This window comes from Prionailurus viverrinus, chromosome X, assembly GCF_022837055.1.
Source record: "Prionailurus viverrinus isolate Anna chromosome X, UM_Priviv_1.0, whole genome shotgun sequence".
NCBI lineage: Eukaryota > Metazoa > Chordata > Mammalia > Carnivora > Felidae > Prionailurus > Prionailurus viverrinus.
The window spans coordinates 48,121,844-48,140,137 of NC_062579.1; the positions used below are offsets into that span (position 1 = coordinate 48,121,844).

General features: G+C 37.3%; 1 protein-coding gene across 6 annotated transcripts in view; it reads left to right on the forward strand.

The window, feature by feature from the left end:
- Positions 1–18,294, forward strand: part of HEPH (hephaestin) — an 82,030-nt gene that overhangs the window by 3,590 nt on the left and 60,146 nt on the right. For 5 of the 6 annotated variants that reach the window (XM_047843953.1, XM_047843952.1, XM_047843951.1 and 2 more), the window contains exons 3-8: positions 2,973–3,185; positions 4,322–4,504; positions 5,604–5,858; positions 7,767–7,935; positions 9,152–9,288; positions 14,780–14,911. In XM_047843953.1, the coding sequence (XP_047699909.1) occupies positions 2,973–3,185; positions 4,322–4,504; positions 5,604–5,858; positions 7,767–7,935; positions 9,152–9,288; positions 14,780–14,911 (1,089 nt within the window). The remainder of the gene's footprint in view (positions 1–2,972; positions 3,186–4,321; positions 4,505–5,603; positions 5,859–7,766; positions 7,936–9,151; positions 9,289–14,779; positions 14,912–18,294) is intronic. The other variant, XM_047843950.1, reaches the window with a different exon arrangement.

An 18,294-nucleotide genomic window follows, 5' to 3' on the forward strand; every position in this document is an offset into this window, starting at 1 on the left:
TTCAGATGTACAATATAGTGATCAACACTTCCATACATCATCTGGTACTCATCACAAGTGCCCTCCTTAATCCCCATCACTTATTTAAGCCATCCCCCCACCCACCTTCCTTCTGATAACCATCAATTTGTTCTTTATAGTTATGAGTCTGTTTCTTGGTTTCTTCCCCCCTCCCCATTTTATTTATTTTGCTTATATGTTTTCTTTCTTAAAGTCCACATATGAGTGAAATCACATGGCATTTGTCTTTCTCTGACTGAATGATTTTGCTTAGCATAATACTCTATAGTTCTATTCATATCATTGCAAATGGCAAGATTTCATTCTTTTTATGGCTGAATAATACTCCATTGCATATATATCTATATATCAATATCTATATATCTATATATCTATATCTATATCTATCTATCTATCTATCTATCTATCTATATTATAGATATAAGCAACAGAAATAAAACGGGGAGGGGGAAGAAACCAAGAAACAGACTCATAACTCTATCTATAGATATCTATATTATAGATAGATAGATAGAGAGATGGATATCATATCTTCTTTATCCATCCATCAATGGATGCACACCTGGGCTGCTTCCATGTCTTGACTATTGTAAGTAATGCTACTATAAACATAGGGGTGTATGTATCCCTTTGAATTAGTGTTTTTGCTCTACTCTAGAGGAAGGGGGTGGGTCCACACAGTGCTGGGTCCTTTAAGACTTCAAGTTTTGAATCCCAGCCATGTGCCAAAGAAAGCACACAGGAGAGCTGTGGTGCAGGGTAAGTTGACTGATATTGTTATTCTGTGATGGCTGCCTGAACAGTGCAGGGTGTAAGATCCCCTGTCTGGGAACAAGAGATTAGGGTGGTGCCATTCCCCCCACCCAACACCAACAGGATGGGACTTCAGAGCAGCACAGCAGCCCCCAGTGAAAGCAGGAAATGTTTACACTAAACCCACCCCCCTGTGCCTGGCAACTGCATATTTACTAGAACAAGACTGACTTTAAGCCAGCACAGAATGTCTCTCCTCTAGAAGACCAGCATAGGCAGCACCCAACATGCACTAAATATACTGAAAATTGAGTGCTTCAAAATGACACCTGCAGTTCTGGTGGAAATAGGTCCAGGCTTATTTTTTTCCTGTTTTTTCTTTCTTCTTCTTCTTTTTTTCTTTCTTTCTTTCTTTCTTTCTTTTTTTTTTTTTTTGGAATCGGTTCATAGTTTCTTGTTTGTTTCATTTCCATTTCTGTTCTGTTTTGTTTTTTTGTGATCAGTCTTCTTTTTGTATTTTCTTTTTCTTTTTACTTTACTATTTTTTTCCTTTATTTTTCTCTGGAATCGACTGTATAGTTTTTTTTTTTTAATTCGCTGGTTTTTTTTAAAATTCCCTTTCCATTTCTCTTGTTTTGGGGAATCAGGATTTTTTCCTCTAGGCTTATTTTAACAATCAAATCAAAGCACACCTACTTAAATGTCCAAACACTTCCCCTTAAAATCAAAGAGAAACTCAACAGAGGACTGACCAGTGGGAAAGAGCAGACAAAACACAACAGCAGAGTGCACACAGCATATACCAGAAATACTTCTTAAAGTGCCACGTGACCCCTTTTTAATATAGCAGTACTCTCAGTTTCAGGAAACATAACACGCTTTTAAACCATGCAAAAGGCAGAAACTTAGCCAAAATGACAAGAGGAATTCTCCCCAAAAGAAAGGTCAAGAAGAAATCATAGCCAGGGAGTTGCTCAAAAAAGATATAAACAATACATCTGAACAAGAGTTTAGAACAACTGTCATAAGACTACTAGCTGGGCTTGAAAAAGGCATAGAAGACACCAGAGAAACCCTTACTGAATAGATCAAAGACCTAAAATCTAGTGAGGCTGAAATAAAAATTCTATAACTGAGATGCAAAACCAACTGGATTAGTCACAATGAGGACTGAAGAAGCAGAGGAGAGAATAGGTGATACAGAAGATAAAATTGTGGAAAATAATGAAGTTGAAAATAACAGGTAAAGTAAACTATTACAACATGAGGGGAGACTTAGGGAACTTAGTGACTCCATTAAATGAAACAATATCTGTATCATAAGAGTCCCAGAGGAAGATGAACAGGAAAAAAGGGGCAGAAGTTTTATTCAAACAAATTATCGCTGAGAACTTCCCTAATCTGGGAACGAAAAAAGGCATTCAAGTCCAAGAGACACAAAGAACTCCCCTCAAAATCAGCAAAAACACGTCATCAGCTTGACGTATCAGAGTGAAACCTGAAAAATACAAAACTAAGAAATAACTTGGAAAGCAGCTAGGGACAAATGTCCTTAACCTACAAGGGTAGACACATATATGGTTAGCATCAGACTTGTCCACTAAAACTTGGCAAGCCAGAATGGAGTGGCAGGAGATATTTCACATGCTGAATAAGAAAAATATGCAGCCAAAAATTCTTTATACAGCAAGGCTGTCATTTAGAATAGAAGGAAAGATAAAGAGTTTCTCAGTTTTTTTTTTCTTTTTCTTCTTCTTCTTTGGGGTCGATCCCCAGTAGTGTGATTACTGAATCATAGGGTAGTTTTATTTTTAATATTTTGAGGAACTTCAGTTAGCTTTAGTTTGAAATTCTGTAATTGTCTATTTTCCAAAGAGGGCCTGAAGAAAGGGCGGTGGGGGCAGGAATTCTGTCTTCTTTCTTGCTTCTATGCCATTGGTTTTGCACGAGGATACTATTGGATCAGGCTGTGCAGCACTTTCCATGGCCACAGCTCCTTCTCCAATGGCTGGCACCTCTCTAGGTGCTGGGAGGTTGATATAAAGTCTGTGGTTCTTTGGCTGGATATTACCTGAACAGGTGCCCTCTTCAGGTTGTGAGGACCACTGTCTCATATATCATCTCTCTCTTGGCTTCTATATCTGTTACGTTCGTTCTCACTCACCCTGAGATTGGGCATGTGCAATTTCATTTTTTAGGCTCCCTATACCCAGATGGCTCCTCTGGTCAGCTAAAAGCTGATGACTTTGTTCCCCCGGGAGGCAGCCACATTTACAACTGGACCATTCCAGAAGGCCACGCACCCACTGATGCTGACCCAGCATGCCTCACCTGGATCTACCATTCTCATGTAGATGCTCCACGAGACATTGCTACTGGTCTCATTGGACCCCTTATCACTTGTAAAAGAGGTACAGACCCCATGGGTAAGCTACTGAGATGTGGTGTGGGATATTTCCAGGAAGCAGTGATGTGTGTTGGATCACCTACATATTAAACAGGAACCTCAAGGAGTGTTAATCCAGCACCTTTATTTATTATTAGGAATAAACCACACTAAACTTTCTTTCTACTATTTTTTTTTTTATTTCATTACCTTTTAAAAAACTTTTGGGGCACTTGGGTGGCTCACTTGGTTAAGTGTTTGACTTTGGCTCAGGTCATGATCTTGTGGTTTGTGAGTTCAAGTGCTGCATCAGGCTCTGTGCTGACAGCTCGGAGCCTAAAGCCTGCTTCAGATTTTGTGTCTCCCTCTCTCTGCCCCTCCCCAGCTCTCCCTCTCTAAAAACAAAAATAAACATTTAAAAAATAATAATGTTTTCTTATTTTTTTTCTTCATTTTAAAACCTTGAATTAGTAATGATGAGAGTCAAGTAACATAAAAGTAAGGTGTGCACTAAGAGTTTAAGTGTGATTTATATCAAAAGTGGAGCCATTAGGATTTGGGGAGAACTGGAACTTGGTTGGAAATATGATAAGTTTAAGTACTGCCAGGCCCAGAAGACCTGGGTGTTGCAGAAGTATGGTCAGATTAAAGCCCTGGGTTGAAGGCATAGGTAGGGATGGTGGGAGGGATATTAATCCTATATGCTTAACCTTCAAGTCCTAGGCTCAGCTGAATTGGGTTTAACTGGGGTAATCGAAATTTGGAAATCGAAATTAGCAGTAAAAGGGGTGCCAGGTGGCTCAGTCAGTTAAGCATCTGATTTTTGATTTTGGCTCAGGTCATGATCTCACGGTTTGTGAGTTTGAGACCCATGTTGGGCTCTGTGCTGATAGCACAGAGCTTTCTTGGGATCCTTTCTCTCCCCCCCTCTTTCTCTCTGCCCCTCCCCCACTTGATCTCTCTGTGTCTAAAAATAAATAAATAAACATTTAAAAATAGGAAAATAAAAGAAATTATCAGCAAAAGGCCTTATCTGTTTTCCTGTTGACAACAGACTCTTAAGTCACCCTGTCTTGCTATTTATTTCTTATGAGTACCCTTTGCAGGTTACTGTTGCTAAGGAAGGGATGTTTTCAAGGGCATCTTTCTTTCTCACTCTAGGAACCCTGGATGGGAATTCCCCTCCTCAGCGGAAGGATGTGGACAGTTATTTCTTCCTGCTCTTCAGTGTGGTAGATGAGAACCTTAGCTGGCATATTGATGAGAACATTGTCACTTACTGCTCAGACCCTGCCTCAGTAGACAAAGAAGATGAGGCCTTTCAGGAAAGCAATAGGATGCATGGTGAGCTGGGAGAGGGTGGCCACACCATGATAGTGAAGACTGATGGAGAGTTTGTACTGGGCCTAGCATTTGGTGGGTACTTTCACATATTTGGTTCTTTTTAACTTCACAAGAACTTAAAATAGTAGGTATCTTTTCTCTGTTTTACCTATAAGGAAACTGAGGATCCAGGATCACAGCTAACAGATCTGTCAGCTGTTATCCAGCTAACAGATAAACTGCACAGCTAAAATTCTAACCCTTATCTGTCTTACTGCACAGTCTGTGCTCTTGCCATTAGATGCCCTGCCTTCTAATGTGGAATGGCCTAGGTTATCAATTCTAAAGTCAAGTACTATATGCTCAGTCACTCAGGGTGAGGGTTGCCCACTGATATAATTAGTCAACATTTCTTTGTCCTAAAAAGGTTAGAAGAATTACCCACTTTGTGGGGGGAAATGGTTGGCAATGAGGGAGTTGATCATCTTAATTAATCCAAAACAAACTAAAGACACAAAAGCCCTGAGTCATGAGCAGATAACTTATTTTAGTAATAGAAACAATTTGATTTTATTTTTGTTTAATTAAGAAAGGGATTTACTTCTTCTCAAAGCCAGACAATTCCAAGGGGAGGTGAAAACTCAGATGGAAGATGTAGGGATGGCTTGCACAGTTCAAATTTATCTTTAGTGTTACACCAATTGCTTTTGATAACCATGGTAATTAGTTAACTTGAAAATTGTCCTGTGGAAATTTCCGAAGGAAATTGGCCTGGAATGAAAGATTAGCTTGCAAAATAAACCCCATTCTTTAGAAAACTTCTTCAGATTTCTGGGTTGGAATCTTGGTTCTATCACTTAATAGCTCTGTGGCTTTGGCAGAGAAGTAACTTTATTTCTCTGAGCCTTGGTTTTCTCGTTGTTTGTTTGAGAGCAACAATATCTGCTTATTTCCCAGGAGTGTTTGTAAGGTTTTAAATGAAATAAAGCATATGGTCAACATAGTCTACTTTTTAAAAATTTATTTAAATGTTATCTATTATTATTGTCAGATGGCAAACCTTCTCCCATTAGGCTGTATTTTCCTAACTCTGATATTTTATTTGGATTTTTATTTGCAGCAATCAATGGCTTTGTTTTTGGTAACTTACCAGATCTAAGCATGTGTGCACAGAAGCGTGTGGCCTGGCACTTGTTTGGCATGGGCAATGAAGTAGATGTCCACACAGCTTTCTTCCATGGACAAATACTAACCATCCGGGGCCACCGCACTGATGTGGCTCACATCTTTCCAGCCACCTTTGTGACTGCTGAGATGGTGCCTCAGGAACCTGGCACCTGGTTGATTAGCTGTCAAGTGAATAGTCACTTGCGAGGTGAGATTAAGTAACTCTGACCCTTGAAGTATAGAAGGGAGATGGCATTAGGCATTAATGGTCATCAGGTGTCTGGAGCCATAAGATAGGTCTTTCAGGTGGGACAGCTAGGTATAAAGAATGAAATACTAGACTAGAATTCTGGGACCTAGCCAGGACTTTCCCTAGCTCAGCAGTTAACTTGCTGTCCTCTTTGCTCGGAATTTGAAGGAATTAAGATCTGGAGCAATTTGCAGCTTATTGAACAGGGAATGAAGGAGAGAGTAAAGAAGAGTAAGGCTTCTTCAGGAGATCATAGAGTACTGTGAGCAAGTAGTGATGCTCTAGTTGGGAACCAACAGTTATAGGGGTAGAAGATTTGGTTTTCAGAGAGAACATTGTTGAAGTAATGACATAGTGCATTGAGAAGCATCAAAGGAGAAGGAGAATATATGAGACAATGAAAAGAGCACTAGATGAGTGATTAGAAGGTTTGAGATATTGTCTCACCTCTGTCAAAAACTCACTGTATGACTTTGGAAAAGTGTTTTCCCATATATAGACCTCATTTTCCACATCTATAAAAGTTGTTAGTCTACATACTGTCTAAGATCATTGCTAGCTCTTTCTTTTTTTTTCTTTCAAATTTTTATTTAAATTCTAGTTAGGTAACATATAGTATAATATTGAGCTCACACTTTCTAGCATTATTTGATATATGATAAATTAGGTGGATCTCAGGAAGGTAATATGAGCCAGCCAGAAAAGCCTGAATTCAAATCTTGGTTCTACCAGTTGTTTAATTAACTTTGGTTGAGCTCAGGTAACTTCTCTGAGAGAAGAACATAAGCATTCCAATTTGCAGTTAAAAGATAGGATTATAAATCTCAGTTTCACCATTGACGAGCTGTGTAATCTTGGGCAAGTTTCTTAACCTCTCTGATCCTTAGTTTTCTTCATCTGCAAAAGGGCACATTAAAAGTCTGTTTCACAAGACTTTTAATCCTCATAATCATATGAGGATTGAAGGAGGTAACATATGTAAAGGTAACATAAGGTATTATTATCCGTTATTACTATGCATACCTCAATGTAAATTCTTGCACATTTGGAGATACTATTTAGAATTCAAATTTTCCTGGGGTGCCTGGGTGGCTCAGTTGGTTAGGCATCTGACTTCAGCTCAGGTCATGACCTCACGGTTTGTGAGTTTGAGCCCCGCATCAGGCTCTGTGCTGACAGCTCAGAACCTGGAGTCTGCTTCAGATTCTGTGTCTCCCTCTCTCTCTGCCCCTCCCCTGCTCATGTTCCGTCTGTCCCTCTCTCTCTCTCTCTCTCTCTCAAGAATAAATAAACATTATTATTATGATTATTTAGAATTTGAATTTTCCTGACATCCCCAAGTCTGCAGCTTCATCTCTATGTATAGAAGAAGTTCCATTATTTTGGGAACTTTCCAGTTTACATGTAACTTACTTCCCTTTGTCTTCTTACTCCTCTTTTTAAAAAAATGTGATGCTCCTGCCAGCCCAGTAGTAGATTTCTCTATTCTCCTCATTTACAAAACAGGGGTTAAAACTCAGATCTAGGAAGTGACTGGCCTAAGGTCATATAGCGAGTGATAAGGATTAGATTTGAACTCAGGTATTTCTGACTTCAAACTCTGTGATGTTGCTACAATGTAAGCCTTTTGAAGAAGCAAGAATGTGATCTAGTAAACAAACAAGTGGTGGTGAGCAAGTGAAGGTACTTGAATTCCCACATGGAATTCCCACATGGAATGCTCCCTTTCTCCCAGTCATGCTGTTAAGGAGTAAAAGAAAGTGGCATAGTGAAGGGGGGGGGGTAACAGGAGAAGGAGGAAGGTGGGTCATCTGGGTATATGACCTGTTGGGTAGAATGGATCCAGCCATTATGTCCTTCCTCCAGATGGCATGCAAGCACTCTACCAGGTCAAGTCTTGCTCCATGACTCCTCCCATGAACCAACTCACAGGCAAAGTCCGGCAGTACTTCATTGAGGCCCGTGAGATTCTATGGGACTATGGCCCGATGGGACATGATGGGAGTACTGGGAAGAATTTGAAGGAGCCAGGCAGGTAAGAGGCAGTGGGCTTCCTCCCCCAGCTCCTGGGACCAGCCCACCACCTATTACACCCTCTCAGAAATCTTTCACTTCACATAGACGTTACAATCATTGTCTGGCTGGAATTACATGACACAACTGTTAGCCAAATTCTTGTGGTCCCTTAGAGAGTTTGCTCTTGGGAAGCTACAAAGATTTTTGTAGGGTTATGTCATATTCTCAGCAAAGGATCCAAGTAGAGTTTGGGATTGCTCCTGTTATGATTCCAGGCCACATTCAGAAAATAAAACTCAAAAGAAACCAGAACAGTTGAAATGGCATTTATCCAATTCTTCTTTATTTGACTCATTGTTTACCTCATGGTCCCTTCCTTTCTTTTCTACAGCCTGAAGGAGGCAATTGAAAAGGAGTGTAAAAAGCACTGTGAGAAATGTAGGAAGAGTGGGAGAAACCCACATTGTAGCCATTCCATTCTCACCCTTTTGGAAGAACTTCTCCAAATTCTCCTACCTCACCCATGAATCATGTAGGGAAAATAGAGCAGAAGGTTAGTTCCCTATTCAGTTGCTAGGTCTTAACTTATACTGACTCACTGGGCTATCAGTGATTCCAGATCTTTTACAGAAGAGGTACTTAGTAAATGACTAGGAGAGTTTTGGGTGGAATATTCTAGGGCACCTGTCGTGTTTATTCTTCTAGTGAAGAATAATGGAATGAATCTGTAGAAACCATAAAAAAGTAGGAACTTGGATCTCAGCATAGCTTCTAGAATCTCCAACTGTGCTTGCTAAGTTTGTTGGCTTTCACTTTTAAGTTAAGAATATTTTTTATTAAGGTGAGAAAGGATCTTGAATACATGAGGATAATTAGGACATGTATAAGGCTATGTAACTTAAGAGGGCAGAACTTTTCCCATTGTCTGGAACTTGCTAAGGGAAGATTTCAGCCTACTGTAAAGAATCCCAACCATTAAAACTCCAATAACAAGAAGGATTGTTTTCTCTGAAAATAAGTCCCCTGACCTTTGAAAGACTCAAGCAGGCAGAAGCTATATATCATTAATTAGTGGTGTCATCAAAGGATATAACTTCACTGTGTGGAATTTAACCTGGGTTATCCCTGAGATTCTTACTAAACATAAGTACCCATAACTTAATGAGACCAAGGATGAGATGGGGATATATATGATACATAATGAAATCATATGACATTTACCTCTTTATATGCAGTGGCTCAGATAAATTCTTCCAGAAGAGCTCCAGTCGAATTGGGGGCACTTACTGGAAAGTCCGATATGAAGCCTTCCAAGATGAGACATTCCAGGAAAAGGTGCAGATAGAGGAAAATACACATCTTGGAATCCTGGGTGAGGAATTTTTAACATATGAAATTCATTTACTGGAACCTGAGAACTGGTGAGGACTTAGACACTGGAACCTGGGGCACCTCAGAGGTACACTTGAAACAAGCATCTCCCAAACTGAGTCCTGAGGGATGAATATCTGGTGAAAAAAAGGCTACAAGTCTGAATGTGTTTGCAAAACACTAGGTTAAACGTGGTCAAATAGTGTTTTCTGCAGGACTTCTCATAAACTTGTATTTATTTTTGTTCATCAAAAATATTCAAAATGTGAAGAATATATAGAATTCATCATACTTAATTCCTGAACTTTTTATTAGTGAACATCTTCTGGTAACACTGTTATACGGATCACACTTTAATTTTTTTTAACATTTGTTTATTCTTGGGGGGGGCAGAGAGAGAGGGAGACACAGAATCTGAAGTAGGGTCCAGACTCCGAGCTGTCAGCACAGAACCCAACATGGGGCTTGAACCCACAAGCTGCAAGATCATGACCTGAGTTGAAGTTGGATGCCTAACTGACTGAGCCACCCAAGCGTCCCCAGATTACACTTTTAGAAGTGCTTCTCTAGGTGTATTTCTGAAGGGATATACAAGGCAGTAAGACTGTTCAGGTTCCTGGCAATATGAGACCAGGAACAGACTGGCATGACATGCAGACATGCTTGCTATGGTGAGGGATATAGTACAAGGTTTAAAGCCTGATCCTGGATAAGGCATCCAGAAGAATAATATTCTGTAAAGCACAGATATGGCAAAGTTGGGTGTGGTTTAGCCACTTGGTAGAGCCAGGAAGTAAAATAGATTGGATAGAAGAAAACTTTTGTAATGAAAGTAATGGAATTGGCCATGTTCTGGGGTTAAGTGTGTGTCAGTTGATTCTAGGAAATATGAACATAGACAACAGGTATTACATCTGCTGGACAGGAAGATGCAAGGAGCAGAAAGCCACTTTGGGAAAGAAGGTGGGCCCTGAGTATTAAGAAGCTATCATTAGCTGGTGTCCAGTATGAGTTTCAGTCTTCTTTGTTCAACATTTTTATTGGGAAAACATACATATAGCATAAAATTTAACATCTTAACCATTTTAAGTGTACACTTCAACGGCATTAAATACATTTCATAGTGTTGTGTAATCATAACCACTATACATCTTCATAAATCTTTTCATCTTATGAAACTGAAACTTTACACCCATTAAACAATAACTTCCCATTCTTCCCTCTCCCTAGTTCCTGACAACTGTTGTACTTTCTGTCTCTATGATTTTAACTACTCAAAGTGCCTCATATAAGAGGAATCATGCAGTATTTGTCTGTCCATGACCAGTATATTTCACTTAGCATAATGCCTTCAAGTTTGATCCACATTGCAGCATATTGCAGAATTTCCTTCCTTTTTTTCTTGTCATCTATCATTCTCATGTCTTTATTTTTTATTAAATTTAAAAATTTTAATTCTCTTATAGTTAACATACAGTGTTATATTTGTTTCAGGTGTATGATACAGTGATTCAACTGCATATAACATAACACCCAGTGCTCATCATGACAAGTGCACACCTTAATCCTCACCACCTATTTACCCCATACACCCATGTCCCCTGCCCCTGGTAAATAGTTTGTTTTTTATAGTTAAGAATCTATTTCTTGGTTTCTCTATCTCTCTCTTTTTTTTCCTTTGTTCCTTTGTTTTGTTTCTTAAATTCCACATATGATGGATATTGTATGGTATTTATTGTTCTCTGGCTGACTAATTTCACATTATACTCTCTAGCTTCATCCAAGTTAGTGCACATCACAAGATTTCATTCTTTTTCGTGGTTTAATAATATTTCATTGTATGTGTATATTATATTTTGTTTATCCATTCATCTATCAGTGGACACTTTGGTTGCATCCACATTTTGGCTATTGAGAATAATGCTACTATGAATATGGGTGTACAATATCTCTTTGAGACATGCTTTGGATACATTTTGTTATGTGCACAGAAGTGGAAATGCTGTATAATACGGTAAATTTATTTTTTTTAATTTTCTAAGGAACCACCGTACTCTTTTCCATAGTGGCTGTAACATTTTGTATTTCCACCAACAGTGCACAAGGGTTCCAATTTCTCCACATCCTTGCCAATGCTTGTTTTCTCTTTTGTTTTGTTTTGTACTGTATTGTTTTTGTTTTGATAGTAACCATCCTAAGAGGTATGAGGAGGTATCCCATTGTATTTTTGATTGTCATTTCCCTAATAATTGGTGATGTTGAATATCCTTCCGTGTTCCTATTGGTCATTTGTACATTTTTAAATTTAAATTCAAGTTAGTTGACATACAGGGTAGTCTTGGCTTCAGGGTCCTTTGTGTATTCACTGGAGAAAAGTCTATTTAAGTCACTTGCCCATTTTTAGTTGAGTTTTTTTAATTTTTTGTTGTTGATTTTTAGGAGTTCCATATGCATTATTGATATTAATCTCCTATCAGACTTAGGAATTGCAAATATTTTTTCCCCATTCTGTGGGTGGTTTTTAACTCTGTTTATAGTGTATTTTGATGCACAGTTAAAAAAATACTGAAATTCATTATGTTTATTTTTTTCTCTTATTACCTATGCTTCTTGTGTCATATCTAAGAAATCATTAGCAAAGCAAATGTTGGGAAGATTTCGCCATATGTTTTCTTACCAGAGTTGTATAGTTTTAGATCTTAAATTTACGTCTTGAATATATTTTGAGTTAATATTTATATATGGTAATGAGGTATTAAATAGAAGTCCCACTTTATTGTTTTGCATGTGGAAATCCAGTTTTCTCAGCATTATATGTTTAAAAGACTGTTCCCACAGAAAAGGTCTCTTCAACAAATATTGGCAAAACTGGTCAGCTACATGCAAAATAATGGAACTGCACCACTTTCTTACACTATACACAAAAATAAATTCAAAATGGAGTAAAGACCTAAATGTGAGACCTGAAATCATAAAAATCCTAGAAGAGAGCACAAGCATAAATGTCTCTGACATTGGCGGTATCAACCTTTTTCTAGATATGTATACTAAGGCAAGGGATATAAAGCTAAATAAACTATTGGGACAACATAAAAATAAGAAAGCTTCTGCACAGTGAAGGAAACAGGCAACAAAGCTAAAGGGCATCCTACCCTATTTGCAAATTATCAACCTAATATTTGCAAATTATTATCCAATAAGGAATTAGTATCTAAAATATATAAAGAAGTTACACAACTCAACACTCAAAAACAAATAATCCAATTAACCATGGGCAGAATAAATGAACAGACATTTCTCCAATGAGGACATTGAGATACCCAACAGACACATGATAAGATGCTCAACATTACTCATCATTAGGGAAATACAAGTCCAAACTACAATGAGGTATCCCCTCACACCTGTCAGAGTAGCTAAAATCAAAAACACAAGAAACAACAAGTGTTGACAAGAATTTGGAGAGAAGAGATCCCTTTTGCACAGTTGGTGGGAATGCAAAGTGGTGCACCCACTTTGGAAAACAGTATGGAGGTTCCATAAAAAGTTAAAAATAGAACTACCCTAGAATCCAGTAATCACACTACTGCATATCTACCCCCAAAATATAAACACTAAATCAAAATACAATGCTAAACCAAAGGGATAAAACCATCTGTATGTTTATAGAAGCATTACTTACAATAAGCAGATTATGGAAGCAGCCCAAGTGTCCATTGATATAAGAAGATATACAGATAGATAGATAGATATAGATATACATCTATCTATATACATATATATATATACACACACACATATATATATATATATACACACACACACATATATCTTCTTTATATATAATTCAGCCATAAAAAATAATGAAAGCTTGCAATTTGCACCAACATGGATGGTGTTAGAGAGTATAATGCTAAATGAAAAATGTCAGTCAGAGAAAGATAAATACCATATGATTTGACTTCTATGTGTAATTTAAGTAACAAAACAAATGAGCAAAGGAAAACAAAGAGAGAGAGAGAAAGAAATAAAGAAGCAAAACAAGAAACAGACTCTTAACTATAAAGAAAAAACTGTTGGTTACCAGAGGGGAGGTGCGTGGGGGGGATGGGTGAAATAGGTGGTGGGGATTAAGGAGGGCACTTGTGATGAGCACCAGATGTTGTATTGAAGTGTTGAATCATTATATTATACACCTGAAGCTAATATAACACTGTATGTTAACTACACTGAAGTTAAAGTAAGAATAAAAATAAAGAAGAAAATACACTTGCTAGTTACAATTCTATTCAGACTTTCTATTTCTTTATGCTTTAGTCTTGGTAGGTTTTCTGTTCTAGGACTTTTTCCATTTCATCTAGGTTACCCAATTTGTCAGTATACAATCATTCATAGTACTATCTTACAATATTTTTTATTTCTGTAGAATTGGTAATAAAGTCTTCACTTTTATTTCTTATTTTAATAATTTGAGTCTTATCTATTTTCTCTTAATCCATATCTATGACAGTTAGTCAATTTTGTTGATCTTTTCAGAGAACCAACTTTTGGTTTCATTGATTTTCTTTATTGTTTTTCTTTTCTATATCTCATTTATCTCTGATCTAGTCTTTATCAGTTTCTTCCTTCTTCTATTTTTGGATTTAGTTTGTTTTCTTTTCCTAATTCTTTAATTTGTAAAGTAAGTTGTTGATTTGAGATGTTTTTTCAATGTAAATATTTATAGTTATAAAGGTCTCCCTAAGCACATTTTCCATGGCTTCACATTTTGCTATGTTGTGTTTTCATTTTCATTTGATTCTTGGATCATAGGTGCAGCATTAGGTGTGGAAAGTGAGTAGAAAACAAACCAGAAACACTGAACTAGGGTTTAAGCCTGCACAAATGCTCAGGGTATTGTCTTGGTACTTCTGGTTAATCTCAAAGATGACTGAGCTAAGTTAGAGGTGGTGAATAGTGGAACAAAAACGGCTCCATGAATCATGGCCCAACTACCTAGTTCAGGACCTGAATAGAGGATATAATAATTTTATATGCTCAGAATTGGTTTAGGCTTGAGGCAAGATCAGATAGTTAGATGTATCTTACTAGGAAATGCAGCTATGGGAATTGGGGCAATAAACGTAAGGGAAATGGGATTGAACCTGACAGTGGGGGTGGGTGAAAGACTTGGCTTTAAGTCATGATCTGTTTCTAATCAGTTATTTGAATTTGGGAACATCAATTCAACCTCTCTGAGCTGCAGTTTCCACATTTGTAAAATAAAAATATCCCCAATATAATGTTTGAAGATCCAAATGAGATAATGAATTTAAAAAAGAAGTTTTTTATAGCTGTCAATTGCAACACACTTATAAGGGATTATTTTTATTATTACACAGGGAGGGTTTATCTTTTTCACTTCCTTTTTCTTTCCCTCCCTCTTATTTTGTTTCCATCCTCCCTGGTCATCTCTGTTTTCATTCCCATTGTCTCTCCTTTCCATCTTCCAGGACCAGTGATCCGGGCTGAGGTGGGTGACACCATCCAGGTGATCTTTTACAACCGTGCTTCCCAGCCATTCAGCATACAGCCTCATGGAGTCTTTTATGAGAAAGATTACGAAGGAACAGTGTACAATAATGGTGAGCAAGCAGGGTTTCCAACTGATGTGGGCTGCAGTAAATATCAAGTAGCTCTTGAGGACAAATAAATAGGGGAGGAAATGAGGGAAGAGACAGAATTAATTGCCTTGCATGGATATTGTTGAATGCATGCATGATATTACAGTGAAGCAGAGCTGGGCTAAAAAAGAGACATATTCTTTCAAATATATTTCACATATATATTTCAAAATGATTGACATTTCAATGATATTTGTTTTTCCCATCCATGAGCATGGAATGTCTTTCAATTTCTTTGTTTTGTCTTCAGTTTCTTTCATCAGTGTTTTATAGTTTTCAGAGTACAGGTCTTTCACTTCTTTGGTTAGGTTGATTTCTAGGTTCTTATTTTGGTGCAATTGTAAATGGGATTATTTCTTAATTTTTTTCTGCTATATCATTATTAGTGTATAGAAATGCAACAGATTTCTGCACATTTAATTTGTGTATCCTGGACTTTACTGAATTAATTTGCTATTGCCAGTATCTTTTTTGTGGAATCTTTAGGGTTTTCTTTAGATAGTATCATGTCATCTGCAAACAGTGAAAGTTTTACTTCTTTATTACCAATTTGGGTGCTTTTTATTTCTTTTTGTTGTCTAATTGCTGTGGCTAGAAATTCCAGTACTATGTTGAATGAAAGTAGTGAGTGGACATCCTTTCCTTGTTTCTGACTTTAGGGGGAAAGCTGTCAGTTTTCACCGATTGAGTATTATGTTCTCTGTAGGTTTTTCATATATGGCCTTTAAGGTTAGTATCCAAAATATATAAAGAACTCATACAACTCAACACTCAAAAAAATAAATAATTCAATTAAAAATGGACAGAAGATATGAACAGACATTTCTCCAAATAAGACATCCAGAAGGCCAACAGACACATGAAAAGATGCTCAACACAACTCATCATTAGGGAAATGCAAATCAAACTACAATAAGATATCACCTCATGCCTGTCAGAATGACAAAAATCAAAAACACAAGAAACAACAGGTGTTGATGAGAATGTGGAGAAACAAGAATCCTCTTACACTGTTGGTTGGAATGCAAACTGGTGCAGCCACTATGGAAAACAGTATGGAGGTTTTTCAAAAAGTGAAAATTAGAACTACCCTATGATCCATTAATTTCATATTGGGTATACACCCACAAAATACAAAAAACACTACATTGAATATCATGTCATCTGCAAATATTTAAAGTTTTTCTTCTTCCTTGGTGATTTTGATTTTTTTAAATTTCTTTTGTTGTCTGGTTGTGGCTAGGACTTCCAGTACAATGTTAAATAACATTGGTAAGAGTGAACATCATTATCTTGTTCCTGACCACAGTGGAAAAGACCAAATTATTGGTTGCTGGAGGGAAGGTGGATGTGGGATGGGTGAAATAGATGACGGGGACTAAGGAGTGCACTTATTGTGATGAGCACTGAGTGTTGTATGGAAGTGGTGAATCACTATATGGTACACCTGAAATTAATATTACACTGTATTTTAGTGAACTAAACTTTAAATAATAAAAACTTTAAAAATTACCCAAAACACTAATTTAGAGGGATACACACAGCCTTATGTTTATAGCAGCATTATTTACAATAGCCAAACTATGGAAGAAGACGAAGTGCCTATCAATAGGTGAATGGATAAATAAGTGACTATATATATATATATATATATAGCCACATCTGCCTACTTTTTTATATTGTTTTGAAGTTTATATTTGAGAAAGAGATATAGTGTGAGTGAGGGAGGGGCAGAGAAAGAGGGAAACACAGAATCCAAAGCAGGCTCCAGTCTCTGAGCTATTAGCACAGATCCCAATATAGGGCTCAAACTCACAAACCACGAGATCATGACCTGAGCTGAAGTTGGATGCTTAACCAACTGGGCCATCAAGTGCTCCCATGCAACATTTTCTTTATCCATTTATCAGTCAAAGGACATTTGGGCACTTTCAGTAACTTTGTATTGTTGATAGTGCTGCTATAAACGTTGAAGTGCATATGCCTCTTCAAATTTGCATTTTTGTATCCTTTGGATAAATACCTAGTAGTGCAATGGCTGGGTCATAGCGTAGTTCTATTTTTAATTTTTTGAGGAACCTTCATACCGTTTTCCAGAGTGGCTGCACCAGTTTGCATTCCTACCAACAGTCCTAAAGAGTTCCCCTTTCTCTGCATCCTCACCAACATCTGCTGTTTCCTGAGTTGTTAATTTTAGCCGCTCTGACAGGTGTGAAATGGTATCTCTTTATGACTTTAATTTGTATGTCCCTGATGATGAGTGATATTGAGCATCTTTTCATGTGTCTGTTAGGCATCTGGATGTCTTCTTTGGAAAAGAAGTCTATTCATGTCTTCTGTCCATTTCTTGTCCATTTCTTCACTGGATTATTTGTTTATTGAGTATGGAGTTTGATAAATTATTTATGGATTTTGGGTGCTAACCCTTTTTCTGATATATCATTTGCAAAATCTTTTCCCATTCTGTTGGTTGCTTTTTAGTTTTGTTTATTGTTCCCTTGCTATGCAGAAGACTTTTATCTTGATGAGGCTCCAATAGTTCATTTTATTTCTCTTGTCTCTGGAGACATGTCTAGGAAGAATTTCCTGTGGCCATGGTCAAAGAAGTTGCTGCCTGTTTTGTTCTGTAGGGCTTTGATGGTTTAATGTCTCACATTTAGGTCTTTCATCCATTTTGAATTTATTTTTGTGTATGCTGTAAGAAAGTGTTCCAGGTTCATTCTTTTGCATGTCGCTGTCCAGTTTTCCCAACACTATTTCCTGAAGATTCTGTCTTTTTTCCATTGGATACTCTTTTCTGCTTTGTCAAAGATTAGTTAGCCATAGATTTGTCAGTCCATTTCTGGGTTCTCTGTTATGATCCACTGATCTACATGTCTGCTTTTGTGCCAGTCCCATACTGTCTTAATTAATACAGCCTTGTAATGAAGCTTGAAGTCTGGAATTGTGATGCTTCCAGTTGTGGTTTCCTTTTTCAACATTACTTTGGGTATTTGGGATCTTTTCTGGTTCCATACAAATTTTAAGACTGCTTGTTCTAGCTCTGTAAATAATGCTAATGTTATTTTGATAGCAATTGTATTGAATGTGTAGATTGATTTGGGTAGTATCAACATTTTAGCAATATTTATTCTTCCAACCCATGAGGATGGAATGTTTTTCCATTTGTTTGTGTCTTCTTCAATTTTATTCATAAATTTTCTATGGTTTTCAGCATACAGAAATCAAACTTTCATTCTTCATAGATGGCATGACACTTTACATGGAAAATTTGAAAGACTCCACAAAAAAACTGCTAGAACTGATACGTGAGTTCAGCAAAGACACAGGATGTAAAATCAACC